We start from the raw sequence: 23,520 nt of genomic DNA, 5'->3' as shown, positions 1-23,520 counted from the left end.
TGCGCCGCAGAGGGCAGGGGGGACGCACGCCACAAAGGCAGCCGAAATCGCCTTGCTTATTAGTCTGAAGATCAGAACAGCAGTTATATATTTCAATTGAAACTCCGATCTGTATATTGTGTGGTTGGTGAATTGTGGCGTTCACGTACGTTATGATGTTGTCCATGGGCTCCGATAACTTCACCTGGTAGCCCGTGAGCTCACCCATGTATGCAGTAAAAAAAGTGGAAGTATAGATTGCGTCATAAAGTAAGGACTAGGTGAATGAAATTATAGCTTCATAATGTTTTGTAATTTAACTTAAGTAGAGTTTCATGAGAAAGTTTAAAAGTGTATCACTCGCGTTCTTGAGGATCGTGATAGAAAGAGAGAGAGCGAGAAAGAAGGGCAGTTAGGAGTAATAGAGGTATAAAAGTGTCATTAAATTGCGTTGAAATAGCCTCTATTGGAATATAGCCATATGCATGTTTTAATATGAAAAGAATTGGTGATATATTGATATAGATTGGTAGGTACCTGAAGTACGCCGTGGTGAGGTTGCTGACGAAGGCGTGCGCGTGCGCGTGCAGCGGGTGCGGGCACGTCCGCGCGCGCACGTAGCGCGGGCACAGGCTGCGGGCGCGCACGTAGCCCGCCAGCGACACGCACGCCGCGCGAGCCGACAGCCGCCGCGCCGCGCCCGCGCACCCGCAACGTTCGCAGCGCGACCAGAACATCACCTGCCCATCATCATCACGTACCGTTCAACAACGAGAAGATTTCTAAATTGTTCTAAGACAACAATTTTTGGTGATTGGTGTACTCAATATTTCTCTTAGCTCGATCACCCTATTCGCCCCTACGATGTCGGACGATAGTATTAATAATTGTGGCTTCTCCGACTTATATATGTAGGAATGGAATGGAAAAAACGAACGAGGACTGATAAAGTCGCAACGTCAAAACTGTAAGCCTTTTTATGATTATGTTAGTTAGTGGCATCAAACGCTCCGATAATGAACAGACAATCATGAGGTCGTTCGAGTACCGTGTGACGTCAGCAGAGCTCACCTGCTTGGCGTGCTGCGGCCGCGCCTTGTCCACGTTGCTGTGCCCGATGGTGTTGCAGGTGATGGTGATGCACACGTCGCCGTGGACGAACCTGCAAGAGTGCACCAGGCAAAATTCATTATTGGTTTGAACTTACTGGTGGTAGGACCTCTTGTAAGTCCACGCGGGTAGGTACCACCACCCTGCCTATATGTGCCGTGAAGCAGTAATGCGTTTCGGCTTGAAGGGTGGGGCAGCCGTTGTAACTATATCTCAAGGTAGGTGGGTGGGATTTATGTTGTAGATTTCTATAGGCTTCGGTAACCACTTAACGCCAGGTGGGTTGTGAGCTCGTCCATCGATCTAAGCAATATTTTTTTTTTTTTTTGTGTCATTAGCTCCTCTATGGCTTGTTTATGGTTCACGTTCGACTCGTGCGGGCAGCCAGTGAGGGGTTCCCCCGCTCCCCCGGCCGCCCCTGTACGTACCTCCTGACGTGCTGGTTCATGGGCACCTGACAGGTGTTGGAGGTGCACTTGTAGTCCCCGTTGAAGCAGTACTTGTCGAGGAAGGCGCCCAATGATATGTCGTGTCTCCCATACATTTCCATCGTCACTATCCTGGAGCAGTTTAATGTTAAATTAGACATTTTTAGTGGTCGTAATGCATCAGTCTCAAACCTTTTGTATAACATTTTGTATAAATATAACCGATCATCGTTCTCGTCGAACCCGTCGCTTGCGACGAAGGGCTCGGCGAGTAAATTAACCCACAGACACAGCCCACTGAGCTTCTCGCCGGATCTTCTCAGTGGGTCGCGTTTCCGATCCGGTGGTAGATTCTGCGAAGCACGGCTCTTGCTAGGGTTTGTGTTAGCAACGTCTCACGTTTGAGCCCAGTGAGCTCACCTACTAGTTAAAATTAAGCTGATACGGTCTCTTTAGACCATCAGCTTAAGTAGGAAAAACAAATAAATAAATAAATATAAGTTGATTATTTAGGGACAGAAACAAGCCGAAGAGTGGTGCCTGCTGTTTATCTTGATGTTACTGGATTACCGATTTTTTACTGATACAGCTTTTACCCTCCGATAGTGGCTGACCGAGAGGGTACTGTTATAGTACTTTCAATAAGACACCTACATCGGGCTCACTTAGTCAGTCTCTGCCAAACTCCCGATCCTAACGGTTATCTTAGCCACGTTTCTCACCAAGGGTTCACGCAGAAGTCCGGCACGTTTGCGGACTTGTTGCTGTAGCTGTACAGCAGCAGGCTCAGCCGCTGGTGGTTCTCGGGGGCGAAGGGGTCGTGCGCGTCGTCCTCCGCCTGCTTCCCATCCGGCTCGGGCTCCCGGGGCGGCTCCTTGACCACGGACGGCCGGTGCAGCGGACACGAGGCTGCGGACAACGCACGGGGCGAGCTGTCAACGGCTCCCACTTCATAAAGATCTGTTATTAAATTGAATCTCGTAGAGTGACCACCACGGTCGTTCAAGTGGCGTTACCGCATACTTTCTGGTACGTTTTATTTATTGCTTAGATGGACGAGCTCACGGTGGTTACCGGAGCCCATAGACATCTACAACGTAAATGCCGCCACCCACCTTGAGATATGAGTTCTAAAGCCTCAGTATTGTTACAACGACTGCCTAACCCTCGAAACCGAAAAGCATTACTGCTTCACGGCAGAAATAGGTAGGGTGGTGGTGCCTACCCATGCGGACTCACAATATGTCCCACCAACAGTAATTACGCAAATTATAATTTTGCGGGTTTAATTTTTATTACAAGATGTTATTCGTTCACCGCGGAAGTCAATCGTGAACATTTGTTAAATAGGTATTTCATTAGAAAAAAATGGTACCCGCCTGCGGGATTCGAACACCGGTGCATCGCTAGATACGAATGCACCGGACGTCTTATCCTTTAGGCCGCGACGACTTCAAAACCTTTCGAAGAGACACAAGAAAATTATATTATTATATATAGATATATGTGTAAATTTTATATTATTATCATGATATAAATTTGTGTACGTTGTTTATGTGATTATATATACAGTCAAAACCGTTTACTGCGACATCGTTTAATACAACATGCCGGTTATAACAACCAAGAACAAAGGTCCCGGCTAAATGCCATATGACCGCCTTATTAAAAATATTGCTTTATACGACATTGGTAATAACGACATACCTCATAAAACGACCACATTTAACTAATATTTCGGAGAATTAGATCTGTTAGAACGACCGGCTAAGCTGTATTGTAAACAATTTGAATAGGTATCCACATTTGTCTTCAATGGCTTTTAAAATCAGGAAAGAAAACAATAGGATTTAGTTTAGTGTAGGGTCTTTTCTAATTCTTTGAAACAAAACACGTACATTCGGTAGTCAAAGACCGCTTCTTCATATCTCTTCAGTTAGTTTGTAAACTTATCTATACACAAGACGCACCAAAACTTTGTGGAGTTATTCGTGAAACTTTCAAAATGTCGCAAAGAAAAAGAAAACAAATTAATATTGAAGAAAAATCGCGTATTATGTAAATATATTTTTCCAATAATTCCCTATCGATTTGTTTGTACTTGCACGATACACATTAAGCATCACCGGTTGTTACGACTATCGGTTTTTATGACTGAATATGAGCAGTCCCTTCGATGTCGTTATAACAGATTTTGACTGTATATATACCGTGTATGTGTTTGTATATTGTATAATGTAGTTTGGTTGTTTCACATTAAGTTATGCACCTACCACAGGACTACACCACCCTTGGTTGACTGGTAGAGAATGCCTCAGGCTTAAGTCCGCCATTGTATTTATGTGCATTAAGTTGAATAAATAAATAAGAAAATGTACCTTAATTCGATAAGACTTAAGGTTCAGTTTGCAGTGCTGTAAACACGTGTACAAACTCACAGTGGTGTCCGTTCGCGGCGAGACGGCCGCCCGTGGCGCGGTAGTGGGCCAGGCTCCTCCTCACCGCGGGGTCGTCTACGCTCGCCCTTATAGCTTCCCGGATAAACGGGTGGGCTTCCTGAAAGAATACGCTTCTCTATTACACTAGTGGTCCCCTGGTTTTTTCTACAGGAGAAAATCGCCCCGCACGTCGGGCGGAGTATATGGAAGTTGAACCTCACTAAAACTCCTGCCGCTCACAGCCGGAACCCTACCCCAGACCGGGCCGGAGCCCAGTCTGAGATATTGAGACGGCGGGACAGGGTTTACGCAGAGCATATTACATCCATCCCGCCGTCCCCCAATGGTCCCCTGTTAGTCGAATTACGACAATAATTAATTAAAATTATAAGTTTGTACATTATGATTATAATATTATCAAAGACTTCGCCAAGACTAGACTTTAGACAAATATTAATATAGACAAACAATATTTAAACTCATTTTTTTAGAATTTTATGACCTGGTAACTAAGACCTTTAGGTCATGTCTTTTAATTTATATTCTTATTTTTATGAAAAATGATAATATAGCGCGACTTGAAATAAAGATGATTAATTTGAGACATTAATCAACTGGGATGAAATTAAATGACATAAGATGAGATAATATGATATGATATGATATGGTATGAAATAGAATCTCAGTAAAGTGGTGGTCATTTACTGAGACTTTTTCAAGGAAAAAGTCAATTTTTTTAGGGTTCCGACAAGTTACGTTCAGCAGTTTTTACTTTATTTTCCCACATTTGTGCACTTTCACACATACTATACAGTTAATAAACCATCGTTACTGCACATATACTGAAGCCCATAGACATCGTAAATGCCACCACCCACCCTAAGACAAGAGTTCCAAGGTCTCAGTATAGTTACAACGGCTGCCTCACCCTTCAAACCGAAACGCATTACTGCTTCACGGCAGAAATAGGCGGGACCATGTAGTGTTGCAGAACTCTGACCGTATGAGCAGCGAGCGAATGACCTTACCTTGACAACCGGCGTGAGCTGAGCGGCAGCGACGTCCCTGTGCGCCGGCCGGGGGGTGGGGGGCGCGCGGGAGGGGTGACACGCGCGTGGGGGCGGCGGGAAGTACATCCTGACCTTGCTGCGGCGACCGGCCTCCGTCTCCTCGTACGGGGCCGGTATGACCATGTTGGGAGACATCGACAGGACTACATCATCAGTCGACCATCTGTTTGCAGCAATTTGTTTCCTTTAATATTTCTTAGGACGTAACCGTCCGCTATATCAGGCAGTCTGGTGCAATGGGCCCCGCGCGACTGGACATTATGTACACTCGTTATATTTGCATATATAAGTTTGAGATTATCGTCTCACATTCACCAGGATACAATGACACGCCTTTCATAATTTCAAGTATTTTCCTTTTATTATATAAGTGAGCGAGCTCACCGTTCATCTGGTGCTTAGTGGTCCAGTAGAAGGTGAACGCCCCCATCAAGACGACACGAGGCAATTGGAATTTTAGATAGGCTGTTTCACGATTTTTTTATAGCAGAAATGGGCAGACTTAGCTCTAACACCAATACGATTGAAAAAAACGAAGTAAAAAAATCATCATGCTTTTTTTTTTAATACGTTATGTGAAGTTCCCATATCACCACAGCGACCGTGTTATTATAAACGTTTATAATTTAGTTAATATAATAATATTATAGTATAATTGACCTATTTGTTATCCTATTATGCCAATTTAAGCTGTTGACTTTTCCCATATTGCATACTGTCCCCCGCCCGTGCATATGGCGAGCGGGTGCGACTTGCCTGTCGGTGTGCGAGTCAGCCTTGAGCTGCTCCTCGCGGGGCAGGAACACGTCGTCGTCCGCCGACAGCGTGGCCCTGAGCGGGTCGCTGAAGTCCCGGATGGGCACGCCGCAGCTGGGGTTCTTGTCGCTGTCGGCCTTCCGCGCCTGCCTCGGCTGCTGCAGCGGGTCGTCAGCCGGCGGATGCGCGTCGCCAGCCGTCGGCTTGTGGTCCGAGCTAGTTTTGTTCGTGCAAGAGAACAGGTCGTCGTTGTTCGAGTCGCTGTTCGGACTCCCGTTTGACGCCTCGTCGTCGGCGAGGTCTCCGTTCGTCCTGACGTCCGCTTTGAGATGGGACACGGACTCCATGACTTTGTTCATGTTGTTCAAGTCGAAGATGTCGGCCTCGCTTTGACCCTTCAACTCCCGGTCCTCGCCCGCCCCGGCGTGGCCCTCGACGTTGTCCTTATCGTCGTCGAAGGTCATGCCGGGCTCGGGTAGCACGGCCTCTATGTCTCCGAGGAAGGCCCTCTCCAGTTTCCAGTTGTAGCACGCCAGGAGCATGAACTTTACCACTTTTTTGACGCGGATCAGTTCTTGGACGGAAGCGCCCCGCAGCAGTATGCAGCAGCCCAGGTTCGGCTCGGCGCATCCCTCGAGCACCATCAGGGTTTTTCCGGAATCTGTTGAGTTGTTGTGATTCGATTAATAGTTTTACTGTCACGACGAAGGACGCGCCGGTCGGGTGGCATTACAGTGATCACTAAACACTTTATCGACCGGTCGCGGTTGAGGTTGCCACTCGGGTAAAAACATCCTAGTCTAGGCCTAGATGTGGAACGGTCATTAAGCAGTTGTTAACAAACAGAAAACAGTCGATAACTAAAGCGATTATTCAAAAGTCGATATATGGGCTAGCAGCTGACCGCAGTCTGCGTTTGTGAAGTTGTACCTACAATTTTTGACGTAAAAGTTGTGGCAGGTCCCGAGGCGCGGCGTCCCGATCCTGGCGTCGATGGAGGCGAGCACGTCGGCGCGCGCGGCCCGGGCGGCGCGGCGCAGCGCGGAGGGACGCAGCGAGCCCGCCACGGCCAGCCCCGCCGCCCGCAGCGCCTCCTGCACGCCGCGCGACACCGAGCCGCGGCTCAGCATCACGCCCGCGCCCAGTGCCACCACGCGGGCTGCGCACCGCGACAGGTACTCGCTCTCCTGTTCACGCACGCGCTCTTACCTTCAGTGCTCGCAAGAACTCGTCTTCATTCAATTATAACGATGAAATAGAATTAATTAATTAAATAGATACTGGTGGTAGGACCTCTTGTGAGTCCGCAATGGTAGGTACCACCGCCCTCCCTATTACTGCCGTGAAGCAGTGATGCGTTTCGGTTTGAAGGGTGGGGCAGCCATTGTAACTATACTGAGACCTTACAACTTATATCTCAAGGTGGGTGGCGCATTTACATTGTAGATGTCTATGAGCTCCAGTAACCACTTAGCACCAGGTGGGCTGTGAGCTCGTCCACCCATCTAAGCAATAAAAAAAATATCTAAAACTTAGTCTCACTCATCAGTTACCCACATGATTTTCTCGTCGGATCTTCTCGCGGAAACTGACAAAAGTACTTTACCAGTATATTCGTACCAGATTATACCAGATCGATTCATTATGTATACAAACATCATTTTACGGTAATCGTAATAACTATAAGCAATTAGGATACGTAATAATTTAACAAGTTTCATCGACAGTAGTTATCCGACCATAACTAAACAAGCATATAATAAGCATAATATTATAGTATAAATAAATAAATATACAATCATGTGTACGTTAATAATATTAATACATATATTTGGATACTGACTTGCAACAGCACCGGTTCTAATGTGGTCAGCTTCCCTTCAACCCTCTGATATGCGATAGAGCAGTCCAGTAGCAGTATCGAAGGGTTAGACATCTGCCGGGGCATGCCTCTGGAATTTACACGTCTTATTAGCTGAGACGATCTCATGATAGACGATGGTAAGTGGTTGCCAAATCGAACGCCCCATGCGACGACGTCAAGTGGAAGTCTCAAGTGTATTGCAAATGTGCCACACATTCGTGAAGGTTCGCAGTATACCCTACCGATGTGCTTAGTGCGAGTTTTTAAACGTTCTCGATAGCGAAAAAGTTAACTTAAATTTGTATGCATTTGGAACGTTTGGCTACGTTTGCCGCTAGGGGCGCTGTTCCAACCGCATATAAATTTGAGTTAACTTTTACGCTATCGGGAACGTTTAAAAACTCGCACTAAGCACATAGCTGTAATTAACGACATGCGAAACCTTATCAGATGGCTTGTGATATTTATATATCATATTAACAAAAGTTTTATTATTGCACAGCAATCCCCAGATTTACGCTATTATAGTTTACCTTTATACCTTTGGTGAGGTGTGGTGAGACGAGATAAGATGAGGTGTGAAGTGAGGTGAGTCGACCTGTGAGATGAGGTTTGAGGTGATGTGAAGTGTGAGGTGAGGTGAAAGGTGAAACGAGGTGTAAGATGAAGTATAAGATGAGATAAGGTGAGGTATGAGGTGAGGTGTAAGGTAAAGTGAAACGAAGTGTGTGCGAAATATGAGATGAGATGAGATGAGATGAGATGAAATGAAATGAGGTGAGGTGTGATATGAGATGAGAGTGGAACGTGGCACTAAATTAAATTCGCTCATCAAAATTTTACTTCGATTTACCTGAGCGCGACATTCTTCGTCATGACAACGCCATGGATGACGCAACTATCCTGTATTGTACCGCCGGGGACTTTTTTAACTTGAACGTAATTTCGCACGTCAATATCGGTCGCGTGGACATCTGTGGACAACGAAACAGAAACACTTAGAATATATAGAGGTATCAAACTCGATAAAAACCGCCCATTGTCGGTCCGACTCTAATGCCTAAGCTGATCATTTGGCAGATGACGGATTTTGCGATTGTTATATTATTCGTAAATAACACAAGCATTGGCGAAAGAGATCAAGGACCACAAGTGTTACTACTGATGCCCGGAGACAAGTTCAACGTGAAATCAGCCACTCGTCTTGGATCAAGAGGTACGAGACTTAATATTGTTTCGTACAACGGCTGACCCCCATTCTTGAAGGGGACCAACGTGACTGCTTCACGGCAGGAATAGGCAAAGCAGCAACCACCCGTGGTGGTCACAATACGCGCCACCGCCAGTAGATTTTTTTTCTTCTTTTTTTTTATTGCTTAGAAGGGTAGACGAGCTCACAGCCCACCTGGTGTTAAGTGGTTACTGGAGCCAATAGACATCTACAACGTAAATGCGCCACCCACCTTGAGATATAAGTTCTAAGGTATCAAGTATGGTTACAACGGCTGGCCCCACCCTTCAAACAGAAACGCATTACTGCTTCACGGCAGAAATAGGCAGGGTGGCGGTTCCTACCCGCGCGGACTCACAAGAGGTCCTACCACCAGTAATGAATGACTAATCATAAATGATACTGTATTGGAAGAGACAAAACGCTCTGAGTTTCTTGCAATATGGTCTCAGTTGTGTGAAACTGCATTCCGAATATACATTTACATCTAGTTTTTAAATTACTTATGAAGCTGCCGTGGTTGTCAAAGAGCCCATTTGTAACCTAAAAATACAAAACTCTATACATAGTAAAGTTTAATCATTTGTTTATACATTTATTATGCATCTTTAGTTTTTTTTTCTATGCTCAATGATTGATTGAGATTACTGGTGGCCCGGAGGCCTTTCCAGTTTTACCAGGGCAGGAGGGCGAGCAAGGGCTCAGCCAAGAAGGGTGGGATTTGCTAACAAGTACACATTTGTATTTTTCATCATTGAGGACACGATAAAAATACGAGTTATTACTGAATAAGTCACTTCAATAAAGCGGCACGACCTCATGTCGTGAGACATCAGAACCCTCTCATCGTGGCCGCCGGTAACTACATTCCCGATCCTGCGGAAAGAATGGAAAGCAGTCGACGTCGCCCCAAACACGTCATTTCGGATCCTCCCGATCCACTAACGGTGTTTTTAGGTACCTCAAGCACCGGTCATCTTTCTCGTCGAACCCGTCGCTTGCGACGAAGGGCTCGGCGAGAACTCACGACTCGTTATTCATTTGAACGGTTCCAATATGGAAATTTTCATATAAGAAATTAACCAAGTGGTTTCCCGACAAACTAGTCAACAACGATAAATTAAAGGCGATAGAGGAAGCTAACTATATTGAAACTAGCGCTGAGTTAGCAGCAGTTGGCAACGTCTGCATCAAAACAATATCGACCTCTTTATCTTTATATCATAGCTCTATCGAACAAGGTTGAAAAACTCGATAAGGGAGTACCGCACGAACTGAATGTTCGCCAACGCGAGATCGCCATACCTATTCGGTAAAGTATTCTTATTAGGAATATTAGGGCAGATGTTAGCATATCTTTCAAGGTTGAGTCTCTCCCTAAAGCTCTCCCCTGCCGGTTTAGCCCGAATAGCCTTAAGTCTACTAGCGAATAGGTAGAAAGAAACTGTTACATCATGTAACATGTGCCGTTTTCGTTAAGAGAGTATGAGAGACATATTATATAATTTATGTATCTATCTTTTCAGTTTTCAGCTCAGTGATACATTTTACGCTAATCACTACATAGTATAAATCAAAGTCGCTTTCTCTGTCCCTATATCCCTATGTATTAGACATGTGTAAGTAATGCGAGTGATATTACTCGGGTAATATTACTCTACGATGTAATGCAACATCACACATTACGCGAAGGAAACAAACATCACACCATCACCCAACATGTTTCTTTCTTTGTCGTGTAATGTTGCTTAATACACGAACGGAACCGAGCGAGCGAGACAGACCGATCGACGCAAAATAAATGAGCAAGCGACACGGAATTATTCCTAGTGATTTGGAACCGTATGTCCCGGCCGCTAGGTACATTTTTATACCTATGGTACGTCTGAATTTTAATATAGGTATTTGTGTTTATATTTTTCATGCGGCCAGCCGGTAGTTTCCCGCAAGTACTTACTTAATTTTTTATTCGCAACTTTTGTAAAATCGCTAGTCGCTCGTAATTGTTTAGTAATATTTCATATTAATTTTTGTGTTTGATTTGAATTACTTAAGCACTTGTTTGAAGATAGTTTTATTATTTGTTTTAATGCGTGTTTAATAATTGAAAGAAATAACGGCGTCTAAATGAAAGTACAGTCCTCCTTGGATGCACTTTGAGGATATCGCGCCGAAACAATGCATCTACTGCTCTCGTATATTAACATTATTGTCGAGCTCAATTTGCAGTCTAAGTCGCCATATGAAATCCGTTCATCCCACAATAAATTATATTAAGTAAAAAATAAAATTATTATATTATTAAGTAAGTCAATCTCTGTCAAGTAATATAACAGTGTATTACAATACAAAGTTCATACTTTGTATTGTAATACACTACTGTAATGACACACCCGAATCATTACCTAAGTGATGTGTTGATACACATACAATATAGATACAATGTATTCGTCGTCACAGTATCTATTGAACGCACCGAGTAATGTTAAGAGTGATGTGTAATGTTTTCGAGTAATATCACCTGTCTGTAAAAGTGATGTCATATCACATTACATTGAGGAGTGATGTTTTGCGCAAGTCTAATATGTATAATAACATCCATTAAATAGTGGAGAAATCAATAATAAATTACAGTTTCCGAAGCGAAGCGAGGGCGGGTCGCTAACTCGCTAGTATTAGACATGCGTAGTTCCGGACCGAAATAGTTCCTGGAACTATGTCCTCATATGGAACTATATCATTCAATCCGAGTTGTCAAAGCTAACATGTTCAGACAGTTCCATTTCCATTCCAAGTGTACTGTTATGCAGGAACTACGAACGCGTTGAACATGACGGACATGCGGACATGATTAGAGCATAGGTATCGCGCGGCGCGGAGGCGTGGGGCGGCGAGTCCACCCGAACGAGTCCCGAACTGACACGAGTCCACGTAAAGAGATAAGGCGAAATATGGCGCTAATACGAGGGAGTGAGATGGAGCGCGTGCATGCAACTGCGTGTGGAGTTCTTTCACATTACATTTTTATGAATATTGAAGTTATGTTCTACGACCTACGTGTTACAGTCGATAGTTGAATGAATTAAAATGTTTTGCTTAGGATTTTGACCTTGACCATGCATCATTCCTAAGAGCACTTAACCTTAAGTGTTTGTAGACCATTTCTTAGAAAATCATAATAAAAAATTAGAGAATTTTAAAACATTCACCACTTTCGCTAGTTTTGTTAGCTACATTACGTAATGAAAATAAAATATATTGTTATCTCGGTTATGGGAAAAAGGTTGTTAAGCTAAAACGAGCTCAATATGTTGTATATCAGAATAACGTGGTATTTTAATTGACAATTGATAGGTTATAGTTTCCGGTGCATCGTACAATACATTGAAAAATAATGAAAATAGTAGAGTAATTGAAATTATGACAAAGTGGAATAGTACATTAATAAATTATGAAACAAACTGTAACAATGAACCTAAAACTAAAAACCTTACAAAATAATAATTATAATGATGCCATCAGCGGCAATCTATTTTTATATAGTGTTTTTAAAAAATTGTATTATTAATACCTTTTTTGAAAAATATTGTGTAATTAATAATAATTTAATACGTGATTCGCTACACTACAAACAGCTACTAGACTTAACATGTCCGCGGAACTAAACGGCTACATACAGCTACAAGACTTAATATGTCCGCGGAACTAAACAGCTACAAACAGCTACTAGACTTAACATGTCCGCGTAACTAAACAGTTCCGCGAACATGTTTACTGGAACTAGTTCCGACACTAAAGAACGATGTCATGTTCAATCCTTTTCCGAACATGATTAGCGCACGTCTAGCTAGTATAGAATATTTGATTTGTTATTTAAATGTGGCCAAAAACAGCGTCAGATATTCGACAGGCAAGTCTGCGATAGGTGACCTACGAGCGAGCGGAAATTAATCACAACGATTCATATCCGATCTCATCACTCGCTGTTCAGTCGAGTCAGTTAAGACCCTCCTGATGGCAATTGAATCTAACTGCGGTTGTGGTTATGTACTTCTGGTTGTGATATTTCAATAGCTAGTAATAAAAAAGGTCAGAGACATCTATTGACAACATTCGTAAACTTGGCACGTTCAATGACCGCGACTGATGTCATCATATGACCTAGATATGTAACCTTGGTGTGAACACATTGACTTAACAAACATCTGCGATATGACTAACCTACAGCTTTCATTTTACATTGGTATTAGCAAACAAATGAAAATGATCAAAAACACGACTGTCGTCCCTTGATTTTCTTTTATGTTCAGATAATGATTGGGTTGATTTATTCTTTCTTTTTTGTTCGATAAAGCACGGATACATTTTTAAATTATTAAATGAATAAGGCCAAAAATAAAAATATTTTTGACTCTCAACTATAACTACGGCATAATTCTCATAATTTATCTATGCAAGCTTGTACCATTTAATTAATAGAATAATAATTTTGCCTTTAGATTTTTAAACCAGTTTAATGCACTCAAAATAATAATGGTATTTATTGATAAGGTAAATAACCTCAAATTTATATTGATACGTGTTCCACGCAATCAATTTTCAATGTAGACACGTGTTCACAGCACAATGTATATGCCTTGCGTCACCAATAGATGTCACTGTCAGATTTATGCACAGAAACTGAATCGCGCTGACGAGATGTTCCATCGTCGTATGACGTGATTCGTTAGCAACAATTATCGACAAGACCTTACTTCATAGGATCATTTCTATAGTAAGCTCTTACCGAGAACTTCACACTACGTGAATGATCGACAACCACGATGATGAGGCGTGGCGCGGCATCCTGAGCGTGAGGCAGGCAATGGTTAACTAGCCATTAGTCATCAATGATCGTTCGCTTCCTTTCACAAGGAAGAGTGGGATGTTGTCGCTATCTGAGTGGTTATTTTTAATAACTTATTTAAATTGTGGGGTCTTCTTCCCTTTCCGTCTTAAGCCGTAGCAAACTTTGCTACTTTGCTAAATTTGGACGACTGAATTCAGTGAATTGTAGTACTGTAATAGCATTCAGTAGCATGGATGGTTTCTGACTGAATAATCTAGAAGCCTAATTATAAACGTATTTAGGAAGGTGTAATCGCATTTAGTATTTTAAAATATGACAGATTAAGTGTTCTTTGTTTGTGTCTGACATCCCAGTAAACCAGGCTTAGCCCCATGGTTTTGGCACAAGCTCGAAGGTTAAGTCAGTTAATGATTTCAGTCACGTAAGGACGTTTTAGTTTGTTTTTTACTTCCGAATAAAAAGTAGTTATTTCAGTTACCTTTATTTAATATGCCAGACATTTATAAATAGCTCGACATGTTTCAGGGATAATTGTTGTTAGCAGAGGTTGGGATATTAAAGAACTAAATTTTAAATCTTGATACGAATTTCCTGTTGCAAGAAATCTTAATGTTACAACCAATCTTTCTTTTGAACTTATAGTATCTCGTAGGATAGTATCCTGTTTTTGAATAAACTGCGTCACTAGGTCAAACGATCTCGAATCCATTCGTTGATAATTTCTGAAGTCTGCTGGTTCTAAATCACTCATAATGTTCATATTTGCTAACTTTCCGCGCAGCAATAAATATTTCTTTACCCATATTCTTATTTTTATTTAACTGAGCCGACAGCGAGGGCTACGCCAAGACCAATTTTTTGTCGTCTAGACAATACTGGGGCCATACTCGGACACACACGACACGTCCAAACTTCGTCGCGTTTAAACGGGCAATTGATTAAGTAACTGAATTAAGAACAGTGTAATCAGAAGCTTCTAACTTGCTTCTAAATTTGCTTCTGAATTCAGTCGACTAAATTTAGCAAAGTGTAATAAGCCTTTTAGTGTCATATTGAAGATAGGATTCTCGTGAATTGGTCAACAACGCCTAAGGAAAATTTGTTTGAAATACCTATACTACTAGCAGCTGCAAACTCAAGAATTTTCGATATGGTATCAGAGAAAAAATAAACAAATTAATGTAAATTTCAAACTTTTGTTAAATTAAAATCTGATGCGTGTTGTCACCGCGTTCGACGTATTTAATAGCGAGTTAAGAATTTAACGTACTTCTTTGATAGTGAAATTATGAGTATTTCCCCTTCGATTTTATGCGAATTTTGCAATGAGTATTTAGTCTGCGAACAATCAATGTTAATCACATTGATCGGGCGACACCACAGCGGTGTCGCGTGAGCATATCTTCGAAACTTCGAGAGGGTAAGCGCGTAGGAGAACTAATAATGAGATTAGTAAATGTTAACAGTTTTTAATTTTCCCTATAATGTCAAAAACGACAGGAGACAAGCCAAGTAATCCGAATTAGCGCTTCCGACGCTCAGCGAATACATTTTTTACGAGATGTACGGACGGCAAACTGCTATATCTTAGGAAAGTGTGTAATCTTGAATGTTCAATGGTGTTCAGGTGATATTTTAAGGACAACAAAGCAGGATAGTTGTTACATACTCGCCAAAATTGACACTATCATCGATTTTAGAAATTGGGAATGATGTCATGTTTATAGCACGGAACGGAGCTAATGGCTCTATCACGATCCAAAAATTAAATGTTTTTGTTTTTTTTCCCTACCTATTCTCTGGTAGCCGAAGGGGCTAATTCCAGCTACGCGCGGACCGGTAGGTGAGTTCACGGGGTCAACCTCAGAGAATTTGCTAACACCAGCCCTAGCAAGAGCAGTGCTTCGCAGAATCTACCACCGGAACAGAATCGCGACCCACAGAAGATCCGGCGAGAAACTCAGTGGGCTGATATTTTTGTCAAGCCAAGAGGAATACCTCTACACTGGGAACTAAAACATTAGGGTCAGAAGAAAATAAACTCTCATTATGCTGTCCCGTTCATTATCAATCTATATGTTTTTTGAATTGCCAAGCTTACGGCTCACCTGATGGGGAGTTACCGCCACTCGTGGACGTAAGCAATGCCGGGGGCAGAGTCAAGCCGCTGCCTACCGTATGATGAGTAAATTTAATTTTTGAAAATTTTGAGAAAAATCTGTTAATCCATGATGCGGAAGATATTTTCTATGACTTAAGATCAAGATCAGAAGCAATAACAACATCAGGATAAAGGGCGTTTTTGAAGATACACCTTGATGTTAACAGCCGTCGATACTCTGTTGATCCCACAGCTGATCTCCCTTCTCTCTCTCCTGCTAAATTACTCATATTTATAAGTGGTTGGGTAACAAGCCAAACCAATCCATTTTGAGCCCTTCGCCCTGACCGTTGAAATAGAAATGCAAAAAGCAATGATGATAGCTGTAAAATTTTCAAAGTCAATTATGTATTATTTACAAAAAAATCATATTAAGTTTCCCAGATACTACGGTATGATCTTTGTTTTTTTTTAAATGATAATTAAATAGGTGTCGTTTACCTAAGTTGATGAGGTCGGCGGCTCGTTGGCACAGGGGCAGCAGCACGTGCAGCCAGGCCGCGGAGAGGCCGCGCCGCGCCGCGCACTGCCGCAGCAGCAGTCGGAGGTGTTCCTCGCCGGAGCACCAGATCGCGCGACACACGTTACTCGATTCATTGTACTCTATGGAAGATAATAACCCTATAATCTGTTCGACTTTTGGCGGGAACGCGAGGGGTGAAGTTGTGTGAATTGTTTTATTTTGTCTATTTTGTTTCTTCAGGTTTAAGTGTGTAATAACGGTGGTTCATTAACTATTTAGTATCTGTGAAACTGTAGAAATGCGGGAAAATGAAACAAAGCCGCTGAAAGTAACTTCTCGGGATCCTCTGAAAAGTCCACTGAAAACATCTCAGTAAATGACCACCATTTTACTGAGATATTTCATCCCATATCATCTCATCTCATTTCATTTAATTTCATCCCAATTGATTAATATCTCAAATTAATCATCTTCATTCCATTTCATTTCACTCCATATTATCATTTTTCATGAAAATAAGAATAATATAAATTAAAATAAGACTTGACTTAAAAGTCTTAGTTACCAGTCATAAAATCCCTAAAAAAATATAATCTGTTCATGAGAATATTAGGAAAATAAAATCGAAATGTCATTAGGGGCTATGTGAGTCCGTATTGTCCACACGAATGGGTGATACAATCCTGCCAATTTTCAGCGTGAAGCACTCATACGTTCTGGTTTAAGCGGGGCAGCCATCTCAATGCACCATTCACGCCATGGTGTCCTATGGATTTCAGTAAACAGTTGACACGGAGTGGCTCGTTCATTTCTCAATACAATTAAAACAAAATCCTTACATTTGGGAGAATTCATGTACAAAAAAAAATTACGATCAGGCGAACCGCACACCGCTATGTTTTTTTTTTTTATATTTTTTTATTGCTTAGATGAGTGGACGAGCTCACAGCCCACCTGGTGTTAAGTGGTTACTGGAGCCCATAGACATCTACAACGTAAATGCGCCACCCACCTTGAGATTATAAGTTCTAAGGTCTCAATTATAGTTACAACGGCTGCCCCACCCTTCAAACCGAAACGCATTACTGCTTCACGGCAGAAATAGGCAGGGTGGTGGTACCTACCCGTGCGGACTCACAAGAGGTCCTACCACCAGTATGTTCGGAGATATACCAGCTGATAATTATCGCTTGAGACAGCTGATCTGTTCTTAGATAGTTCAATGACCCGACCGCTGCATAACATTTAAATGAGACTACCTTCATTGTGTTCAACAGCTGGAGTTTCGTCTTCGCTCGAAGAAGGCGCCCGTTGTTCTAGGAAGGAGCGAAACGTTAACGACATTAACTGTGTGCTTAGTGCGAGTTTTTTAACTTCTCGATCGCGTAAAAGTTTACTCAAATTGGTATACATTATTTCTGTACATATATATATATATATCTAAATAAGGCCTAAATAATTTATAGACACTTAAGATATAACACGTAGTGAAAAAGCTCACTGCTCACCTGGTGCTAAGTGGTAACCCGAACCCAGACCTCATGACATGACTGTCGCCATCCAGCTTGATACATGAGGTCTAAGTCTCAACTATAACATATAGCGGTTATTTCTACTCTCCAAATCGGATCGAGCACCTGATTCAGTCAATATCAATCGTAACTACTTTGATTAATTGTTTTGTAATCAGTTTCCGGTTATCAATCGATATTTCGACCTTATGACTAGAGGTGTATGGCTGTAATTCTGTTGCACTGTGTATAGAAGCTTATGAGTCAAGTGGTCCTCGGCATGAAGTTACGTGAGCAGGGATTTTCCGACACCGCGGCATAATGCGGCATGGAGGCGCGGCCCAATATCCCAGTTTGACGTTTCTGATTTCGCTGAGGATAAAGTCATAAATCTAACCTGCTTTATTTGTTTTGATGAGCCGGGCCGAGCTGTCGTCTAGATTTAGATCCAGGCAGTAAGACGACACGCTCTCAACGATTCGAGTGCATTCTTCAGCCGCTGTAAAATAAATTATGTTTCAAAATGATGATTGAGCAGTCATTGTCTTTGTTGTACTTGTACTCCACAAGTAGCCCTGAAACTGCAATACTTTAAGACAAATATAGAGTACAAGAAGCTGCAGGGCCCTGAAACTGCGATACTTTAAGACAAAGATTTTTTTGTATGAAAACTAGCGACGTTGTTGTTAAAGTTAAGGCATTTAATTATTGTATAACTAAACACAGATACCTAAAATTTTTATAAATCATACAAGTCTTTATTTGTTATAGACAAATTGATTAAATTTTATAAATTTGTGGTTTCTGAAAATTTACGAAATCTTTCATTAAAAATAAAATAGAGGATAGGTGATATGTTACTGCCATCCACGGGCACGGCAATGAAAAACTATTCGAAGCGAAGCCATCTAGTGGCCAACGCCCGTGAGCATTTTTGTTGAGTGCTTAAGTTAGTTATCTATAACTAATTTATGTGTATTATCTATGAGTAGCTGGTTGGCACTGACGGGGCTGGTCGTGGGCGAGGGTCGGTAGTTCGGCCAGCGGCCGGTACAGCGCGTAGTCTGCAAAGTGAGGGTCGGGAGTCGCGCCCTGCACGTAGCCCGCGCTCAGCAGCGCCTGGCACACGCTCGTCGCCTGGGCTCTGGGAACAATTAATGACGATCCACCTACAGTTTTCTTATTTTTTGCTTGGATGTATGGACGAGCTCACTGGTGTTAAGTGATTACTGGAGCCCATAGACATCGACAACGTAAATGCCGCCACCCATCTTGAGCCATGAGACATGAATGTACGGTCTCACTTTTAACAATACAACGGCTGCAACGCCCTTCAAACCGAAACGCATAAATATCGAATCAAATCAAATCATATCAAACGGATTAATATCGAATGTTTACCTCGTTTTATTACTGGTGTTGTCCATGATCCATTGCATTATATCGCATCCGCGCCACACTCCGTTGTAGCGTACTAATCGATATCTGAAAGTTTCAACGTTTTTACTGTCAATAAAAGCCAGAAACTGTTTTACCTCCTACCCATTAAACCTCCTTCGAAACATGTATAATCTCGTAATTATGTGTTTTTTTACAATAAAGAATGTTATCCAATGGAATTGTCCAACATAAAATTTAATTCACTTAACCTTTGCATGCATTCAATACATATTTTGCCTGTATCTCGCTGTGTGGGGTCAGCGCTCGGTCAGAATATCCTCGTTTTCCATTTTGACCGATAATATATCATGTCTTCACTCATAGCCTTTTCTCACATATCCCCTTTCACACAGTCCAAATCTCATTAAGATGACCGATCCTCACAATATTGTTACATTTATATTACAGTCACATTCTCATTACATTATAATACTATTTAAATAATGAAGTTAACTTTAACTAAAACAAAACAACAGTGATCACAGCACACATTATAGCAACGACTAATTGTGTAAAATAATGGTTCAACTATGCTCTATTCATTGCCACCATTCATAAAATTAAATGATGATAGTCACTCATAATATCCTCAATTGCTTTTGAAGGCTATAGGCATTGTTTTTAAATTTTTAAGAGGCTGATGATGCATATGTCATTTACACAAGTGGTGGTAAGAATAAAAATTTACTGTCTTACCTATGTTGTTGTGTAGGCAACGTAAAAGATAATTGCCTGAATGTATCATGCAAGGACTCCTTCTGAGTTGTACGTGGTTCCGTACGTTCCTCCTGCTCGTGAGAGAACATGAAATGTTCACGAGTCTTGTTCAACTGCTGCCCTTTGTGTTCTGGGAACTTCATCTGTAATTGTATATGCGAAAATGTTCAATTTAGATCATCAGTCACATTTACAAGGTTCAACAAGTTTCCTTCAAAACAGATTAGACTCTTGAATTTACATTTCGAGTTAAAAAAAACTGATATTCAAGATCATGAAGGACACACACACATTTAAATAAATTGATTCCCAATTATTAGAATGAACAAACCTGCAGATTTTCCTGCAGTGTTCTCAAATCAGGTGATATATCTCCAGTGAGATCATTCTCTTTCAGATAGCTGAGCACAACGTTACAACAGTAGTTACAAACTCGGAGACCACCAGCACATCCGAATATATGGCCTAAAATTATTGCAAGGGTTGTTTTGATTATTAATTGATAATATATTTTTATATAACTGTTGTGTTTTGTCAGTTACTTATTGTACACTATTTAACAGGAGTTTAAAGTCACACGAAAATTAAATAATTTGCAAAATGAAAATTTTAATCTGTCAATATTATGTATCTATTTTTTGGCTTATTATTATTATGACGCTATGATAGTTTTAAATTCGTACATGTCACATGATAATGAGAGCTAAATTAAGTACTATTACTGTTATACATACTTGAATACTCTGACAGTAACAATTAAGAATTAGATTTATTAAATAATCTGATTGCTCTCTGTAGGCCTTTTTTGTAAAGTTATTTCATAAATCTACCTGGAACTCTTTGACTGCAACACCTGGAGCAAAAAATCTGTCCACAGACTCTGCAATGGTGGCGTCTTCTCAAAGCACTGAATCTGGTTGCACACTCATAGCATTCACGAGAAATATCATCTGGCATCCAGTATCGGGCTAGTTCAGTGTCTGCATATCTTGTGCCACTCTGGAGGTAGAAATGGTATCTTATAATGATAAAATGGATTTGGTTCACAATATAAATATGGATATCATTTTAATGCAGAGTGAAGAATTATCAATAGATAAATAAATAAATTTTACTCATATGTTATGTAGTCAACGACAATGTAGTTTTTTTTTAATTGCTAGATGGGTGGACTAGCTCACAGTCAACCTGGCGTTACGTGGTTACTGGAGCACATAGACATCTACAACGAAAATGCCGTCACCCACCTTGAGATATTAGTCCTAAGGTCTCAGTATAGTTAAAACGGCTGCCCCACCCTTCAAATTAAAACGCATTACTGCTTGACGGCAGAAATAGGCGAGGTGGTAGTACCTACCCGAGCGGACTCACAAGAGGTCCTACAACCAGTCAGTGACAGTTAACAAAAATTACGCTTACACCAGATCCCAGGGCTACTAAACTTGTTATTCTTCTCAACACATTAGGACGACTACGCCCCTCCAATTCGAGAGCATATGACCCAGTTTCCGCCTTACTATCGTCATATTCATGTTTAATTTGTTCTGCAGACGCGGTTAAATCTCTATTATCAGCAGCATTTTTATATTGGGGCACCTCACTAGCCTCACTAGGCGAGAATATCGGAAACTTTAATAGTTTATTGAAAAACGTTGACACACCACTCTGGGTGGATTCGGGCTCAAATCGAGGAAATTCAGTCAGCTGAGACGTGTCGTATTTATCCATTGTAGATATTAAGAGAATTTACAACAAATAAAAGCATTTAGATTTGTTTATTTACACGCAAGTAACAAATATGCAGATTTGCAGAACAAAACATTAAAATTTGTATTTGTGACATTGTGACACTTGACAGTACCGTATTGAAACATGTTGTTTTTCTCGTTTGAAAGGACAAAGAAATTAACCTCCTTAGAGAAAAGTAGTTGCACAATTGGAGCGAAGACAGATTTTAAGATCAAAGTCATGTGGATTAAAAATTTCTCACAAACAATGTATTTTGTCGTTACTGGAAAAACCTTTTGAAGTTTCGAGTATTATGGGAAATGTGTATGTAAAGAACAATGGCAATTTTTTACCTGAATGTTTTAAAAGGCGTCTAAGATTAAGACATAAATGAAACTTCTTAATTTTATTTGCTCGTTTTTTATACGATGTTAGATTTACGTGGCAAAGCCACGAAAAAATGTTAATTTAATAAGCTTTTAATTCGATTTTTGTGTACTTCCGGTTTAATACGTTTGTAAAGGATGGCATTTATACTATTGGCACAAAAAAGCAATATTTTTGATAATTAATAATATTCAGTATTTAAAATGAAAATAATAATATTAATTATCTTTTGTTACAATTAGTACTTAATTAAATAACTAAATATGTAATAGTAATGGCAGGACTGCAGATGAAATGATTTTAACAGTATGACAATTGACATAATGCGCATCACTGTGCCCGTCCATAAGGCTCGTGAGTGGAAGAGAGAGGGAAATACTCGCTTCACCGCTCCGATTTTTTATGACCCAAACTGCATGGACAAAATAATTCTACTAGGTATAGTAAATTAGCTTTGCAAGCCTTCGTTTGTCGCAAATATGTGACTAATTCGTTCAAAAGGTTAAAAGTACCTATCTCTGACACACATTTTTACACATTTACAAAGAAGAAAGAACACACTATATAATATGTATATGTACAATACCATGACATGGGGTAAATTGGGATCCTGGGGTAAATTGGGACAAACCTGCGGAAGATTCTCAAAGTACCTGTAGCACGGAATCTACCTAATTTTGTTTATGTTAATATTTATCAATGTATAGAAGAAAAACCAAGTTAACTATGGAAGTACTAAATATGAGTTAAGTTGGTCCCAAAAATTCGTCAAATTAAATTGAAAATAGTGGTTGAAAAGTGCGTTTTAAAACAGCTTAAAGAACTTTTAAAAAAAGTAATATTATCGTTGTTTTTTCAATAAGATCACAGTTTATATAAGTTTTTAATACACCTGGAAATACCACAACAAACGGTAAGTTGCAATATTCTTATTTTAAATACAATATTTCGACAAAATAAAAAATGTATATTTTTTCCTTTCTTTTTGGGGAAAATTGGGACGTATGTAGGGTAATTGGGAACGAGATTGGAAAAATTAGGGACGAGAAAACACAAAATTGGAACGCCAAAAGACAAAATAGGGATGGCTTGTTAGGGTTGTCACTGATATCTTATAATAGATTTTTTAGCCTATACTATCACTTAATTGAGTGATGTAAAGAAGGTTAATGTGTTTATCAGTTAGTTTATGTAAGTATTATAGGTAAAAGAAAAGTATATATATAATTACTTTTTTTTCGCGACATTTACCTTGTAATATCTGCCCGGTCGTATGTTCTTTATAGCAATAAAAAAAATTAAAAGTTAAAAGAACTCAAACGAATCAAAACTTTTGTTATTTCAGAATCTATTCACGCGTCGAATCATGATTTTGTTAACATTCAAAA

The 23,520-nt window shown here is 40.7% G+C and overlaps 1 protein-coding gene and 1 non-coding gene across 3 annotated transcripts in view; one reads left to right on the top strand and one right to left on the bottom strand.

Annotated features, from left to right (window-relative positions):
* fab1 (1-phosphatidylinositol 3-phosphate 5-kinase fab1) overlaps positions 1 to 21,871 on the bottom strand; it is a 32,979-nt gene extending 11,108 nt beyond the window's left edge. For both annotated transcript variants that reach the window (XM_028173263.2, XM_028173264.2), the window contains exons 1-19: positions 21,437 to 21,871; positions 20,848 to 21,016; positions 20,349 to 20,482; positions 19,997 to 20,160; positions 19,262 to 19,345; positions 18,868 to 19,004; positions 18,258 to 18,359; positions 17,609 to 17,665; positions 16,328 to 16,489; positions 8,499 to 8,619; positions 7,625 to 7,733; positions 6,716 to 6,968; positions 5,782 to 6,442; positions 4,984 to 5,188; positions 3,956 to 4,073; positions 2,240 to 2,426; positions 1,518 to 1,649; positions 1,051 to 1,141; positions 517 to 719 (exon numbers count right to left, since the gene is read on the bottom strand). In XM_028173263.2, the coding sequence (XP_028029064.2) occupies positions 517 to 719; positions 1,051 to 1,141; positions 1,518 to 1,649; positions 2,240 to 2,426; positions 3,956 to 4,073; positions 4,984 to 5,188; positions 5,782 to 6,442; positions 6,716 to 6,968; positions 7,625 to 7,733; positions 8,499 to 8,619; positions 16,328 to 16,489; positions 17,609 to 17,665; positions 18,258 to 18,359; positions 18,868 to 19,004; positions 19,262 to 19,345; positions 19,997 to 20,160; positions 20,349 to 20,482; positions 20,848 to 21,016; positions 21,437 to 21,745 (3,398 nt within the window). In that variant the 5' untranslated portion in view covers positions 21,746 to 21,871. The remainder of the gene's footprint in view (positions 1 to 516; positions 720 to 1,050; positions 1,142 to 1,517; positions 1,650 to 2,239; positions 2,427 to 3,955; positions 4,074 to 4,983; positions 5,189 to 5,781; positions 6,443 to 6,715; positions 6,969 to 7,624; positions 7,734 to 8,498; positions 8,620 to 16,327; positions 16,490 to 17,608; positions 17,666 to 18,257; positions 18,360 to 18,867; positions 19,005 to 19,261; positions 19,346 to 19,996; positions 20,161 to 20,348; positions 20,483 to 20,847; positions 21,017 to 21,436) is intronic.
* LOC114242293 (small nucleolar RNA U3) lies at positions 13,621 to 13,822 on the top strand. Its single transcript, XR_003624633.2, has one exon. It is a non-coding gene; the product is annotated as a small nucleolar RNA U3 (small nucleolar RNA).
* Positions 21,872 to 23,520: the final 1,649 nt, after the last annotated feature.

This window comes from Bombyx mandarina, chromosome 11 (genome assembly GCF_030267445.1).
Source record: "Bombyx mandarina strain Sakado chromosome 11, ASM3026744v2".
Lineage (NCBI taxonomy): Eukaryota > Metazoa > Arthropoda > Insecta > Lepidoptera > Bombycidae > Bombyx > Bombyx mandarina.
Note: the sequence above shows the minus strand (reverse complement) of the source record. Positions and strands in the feature narration are given on the sequence as shown.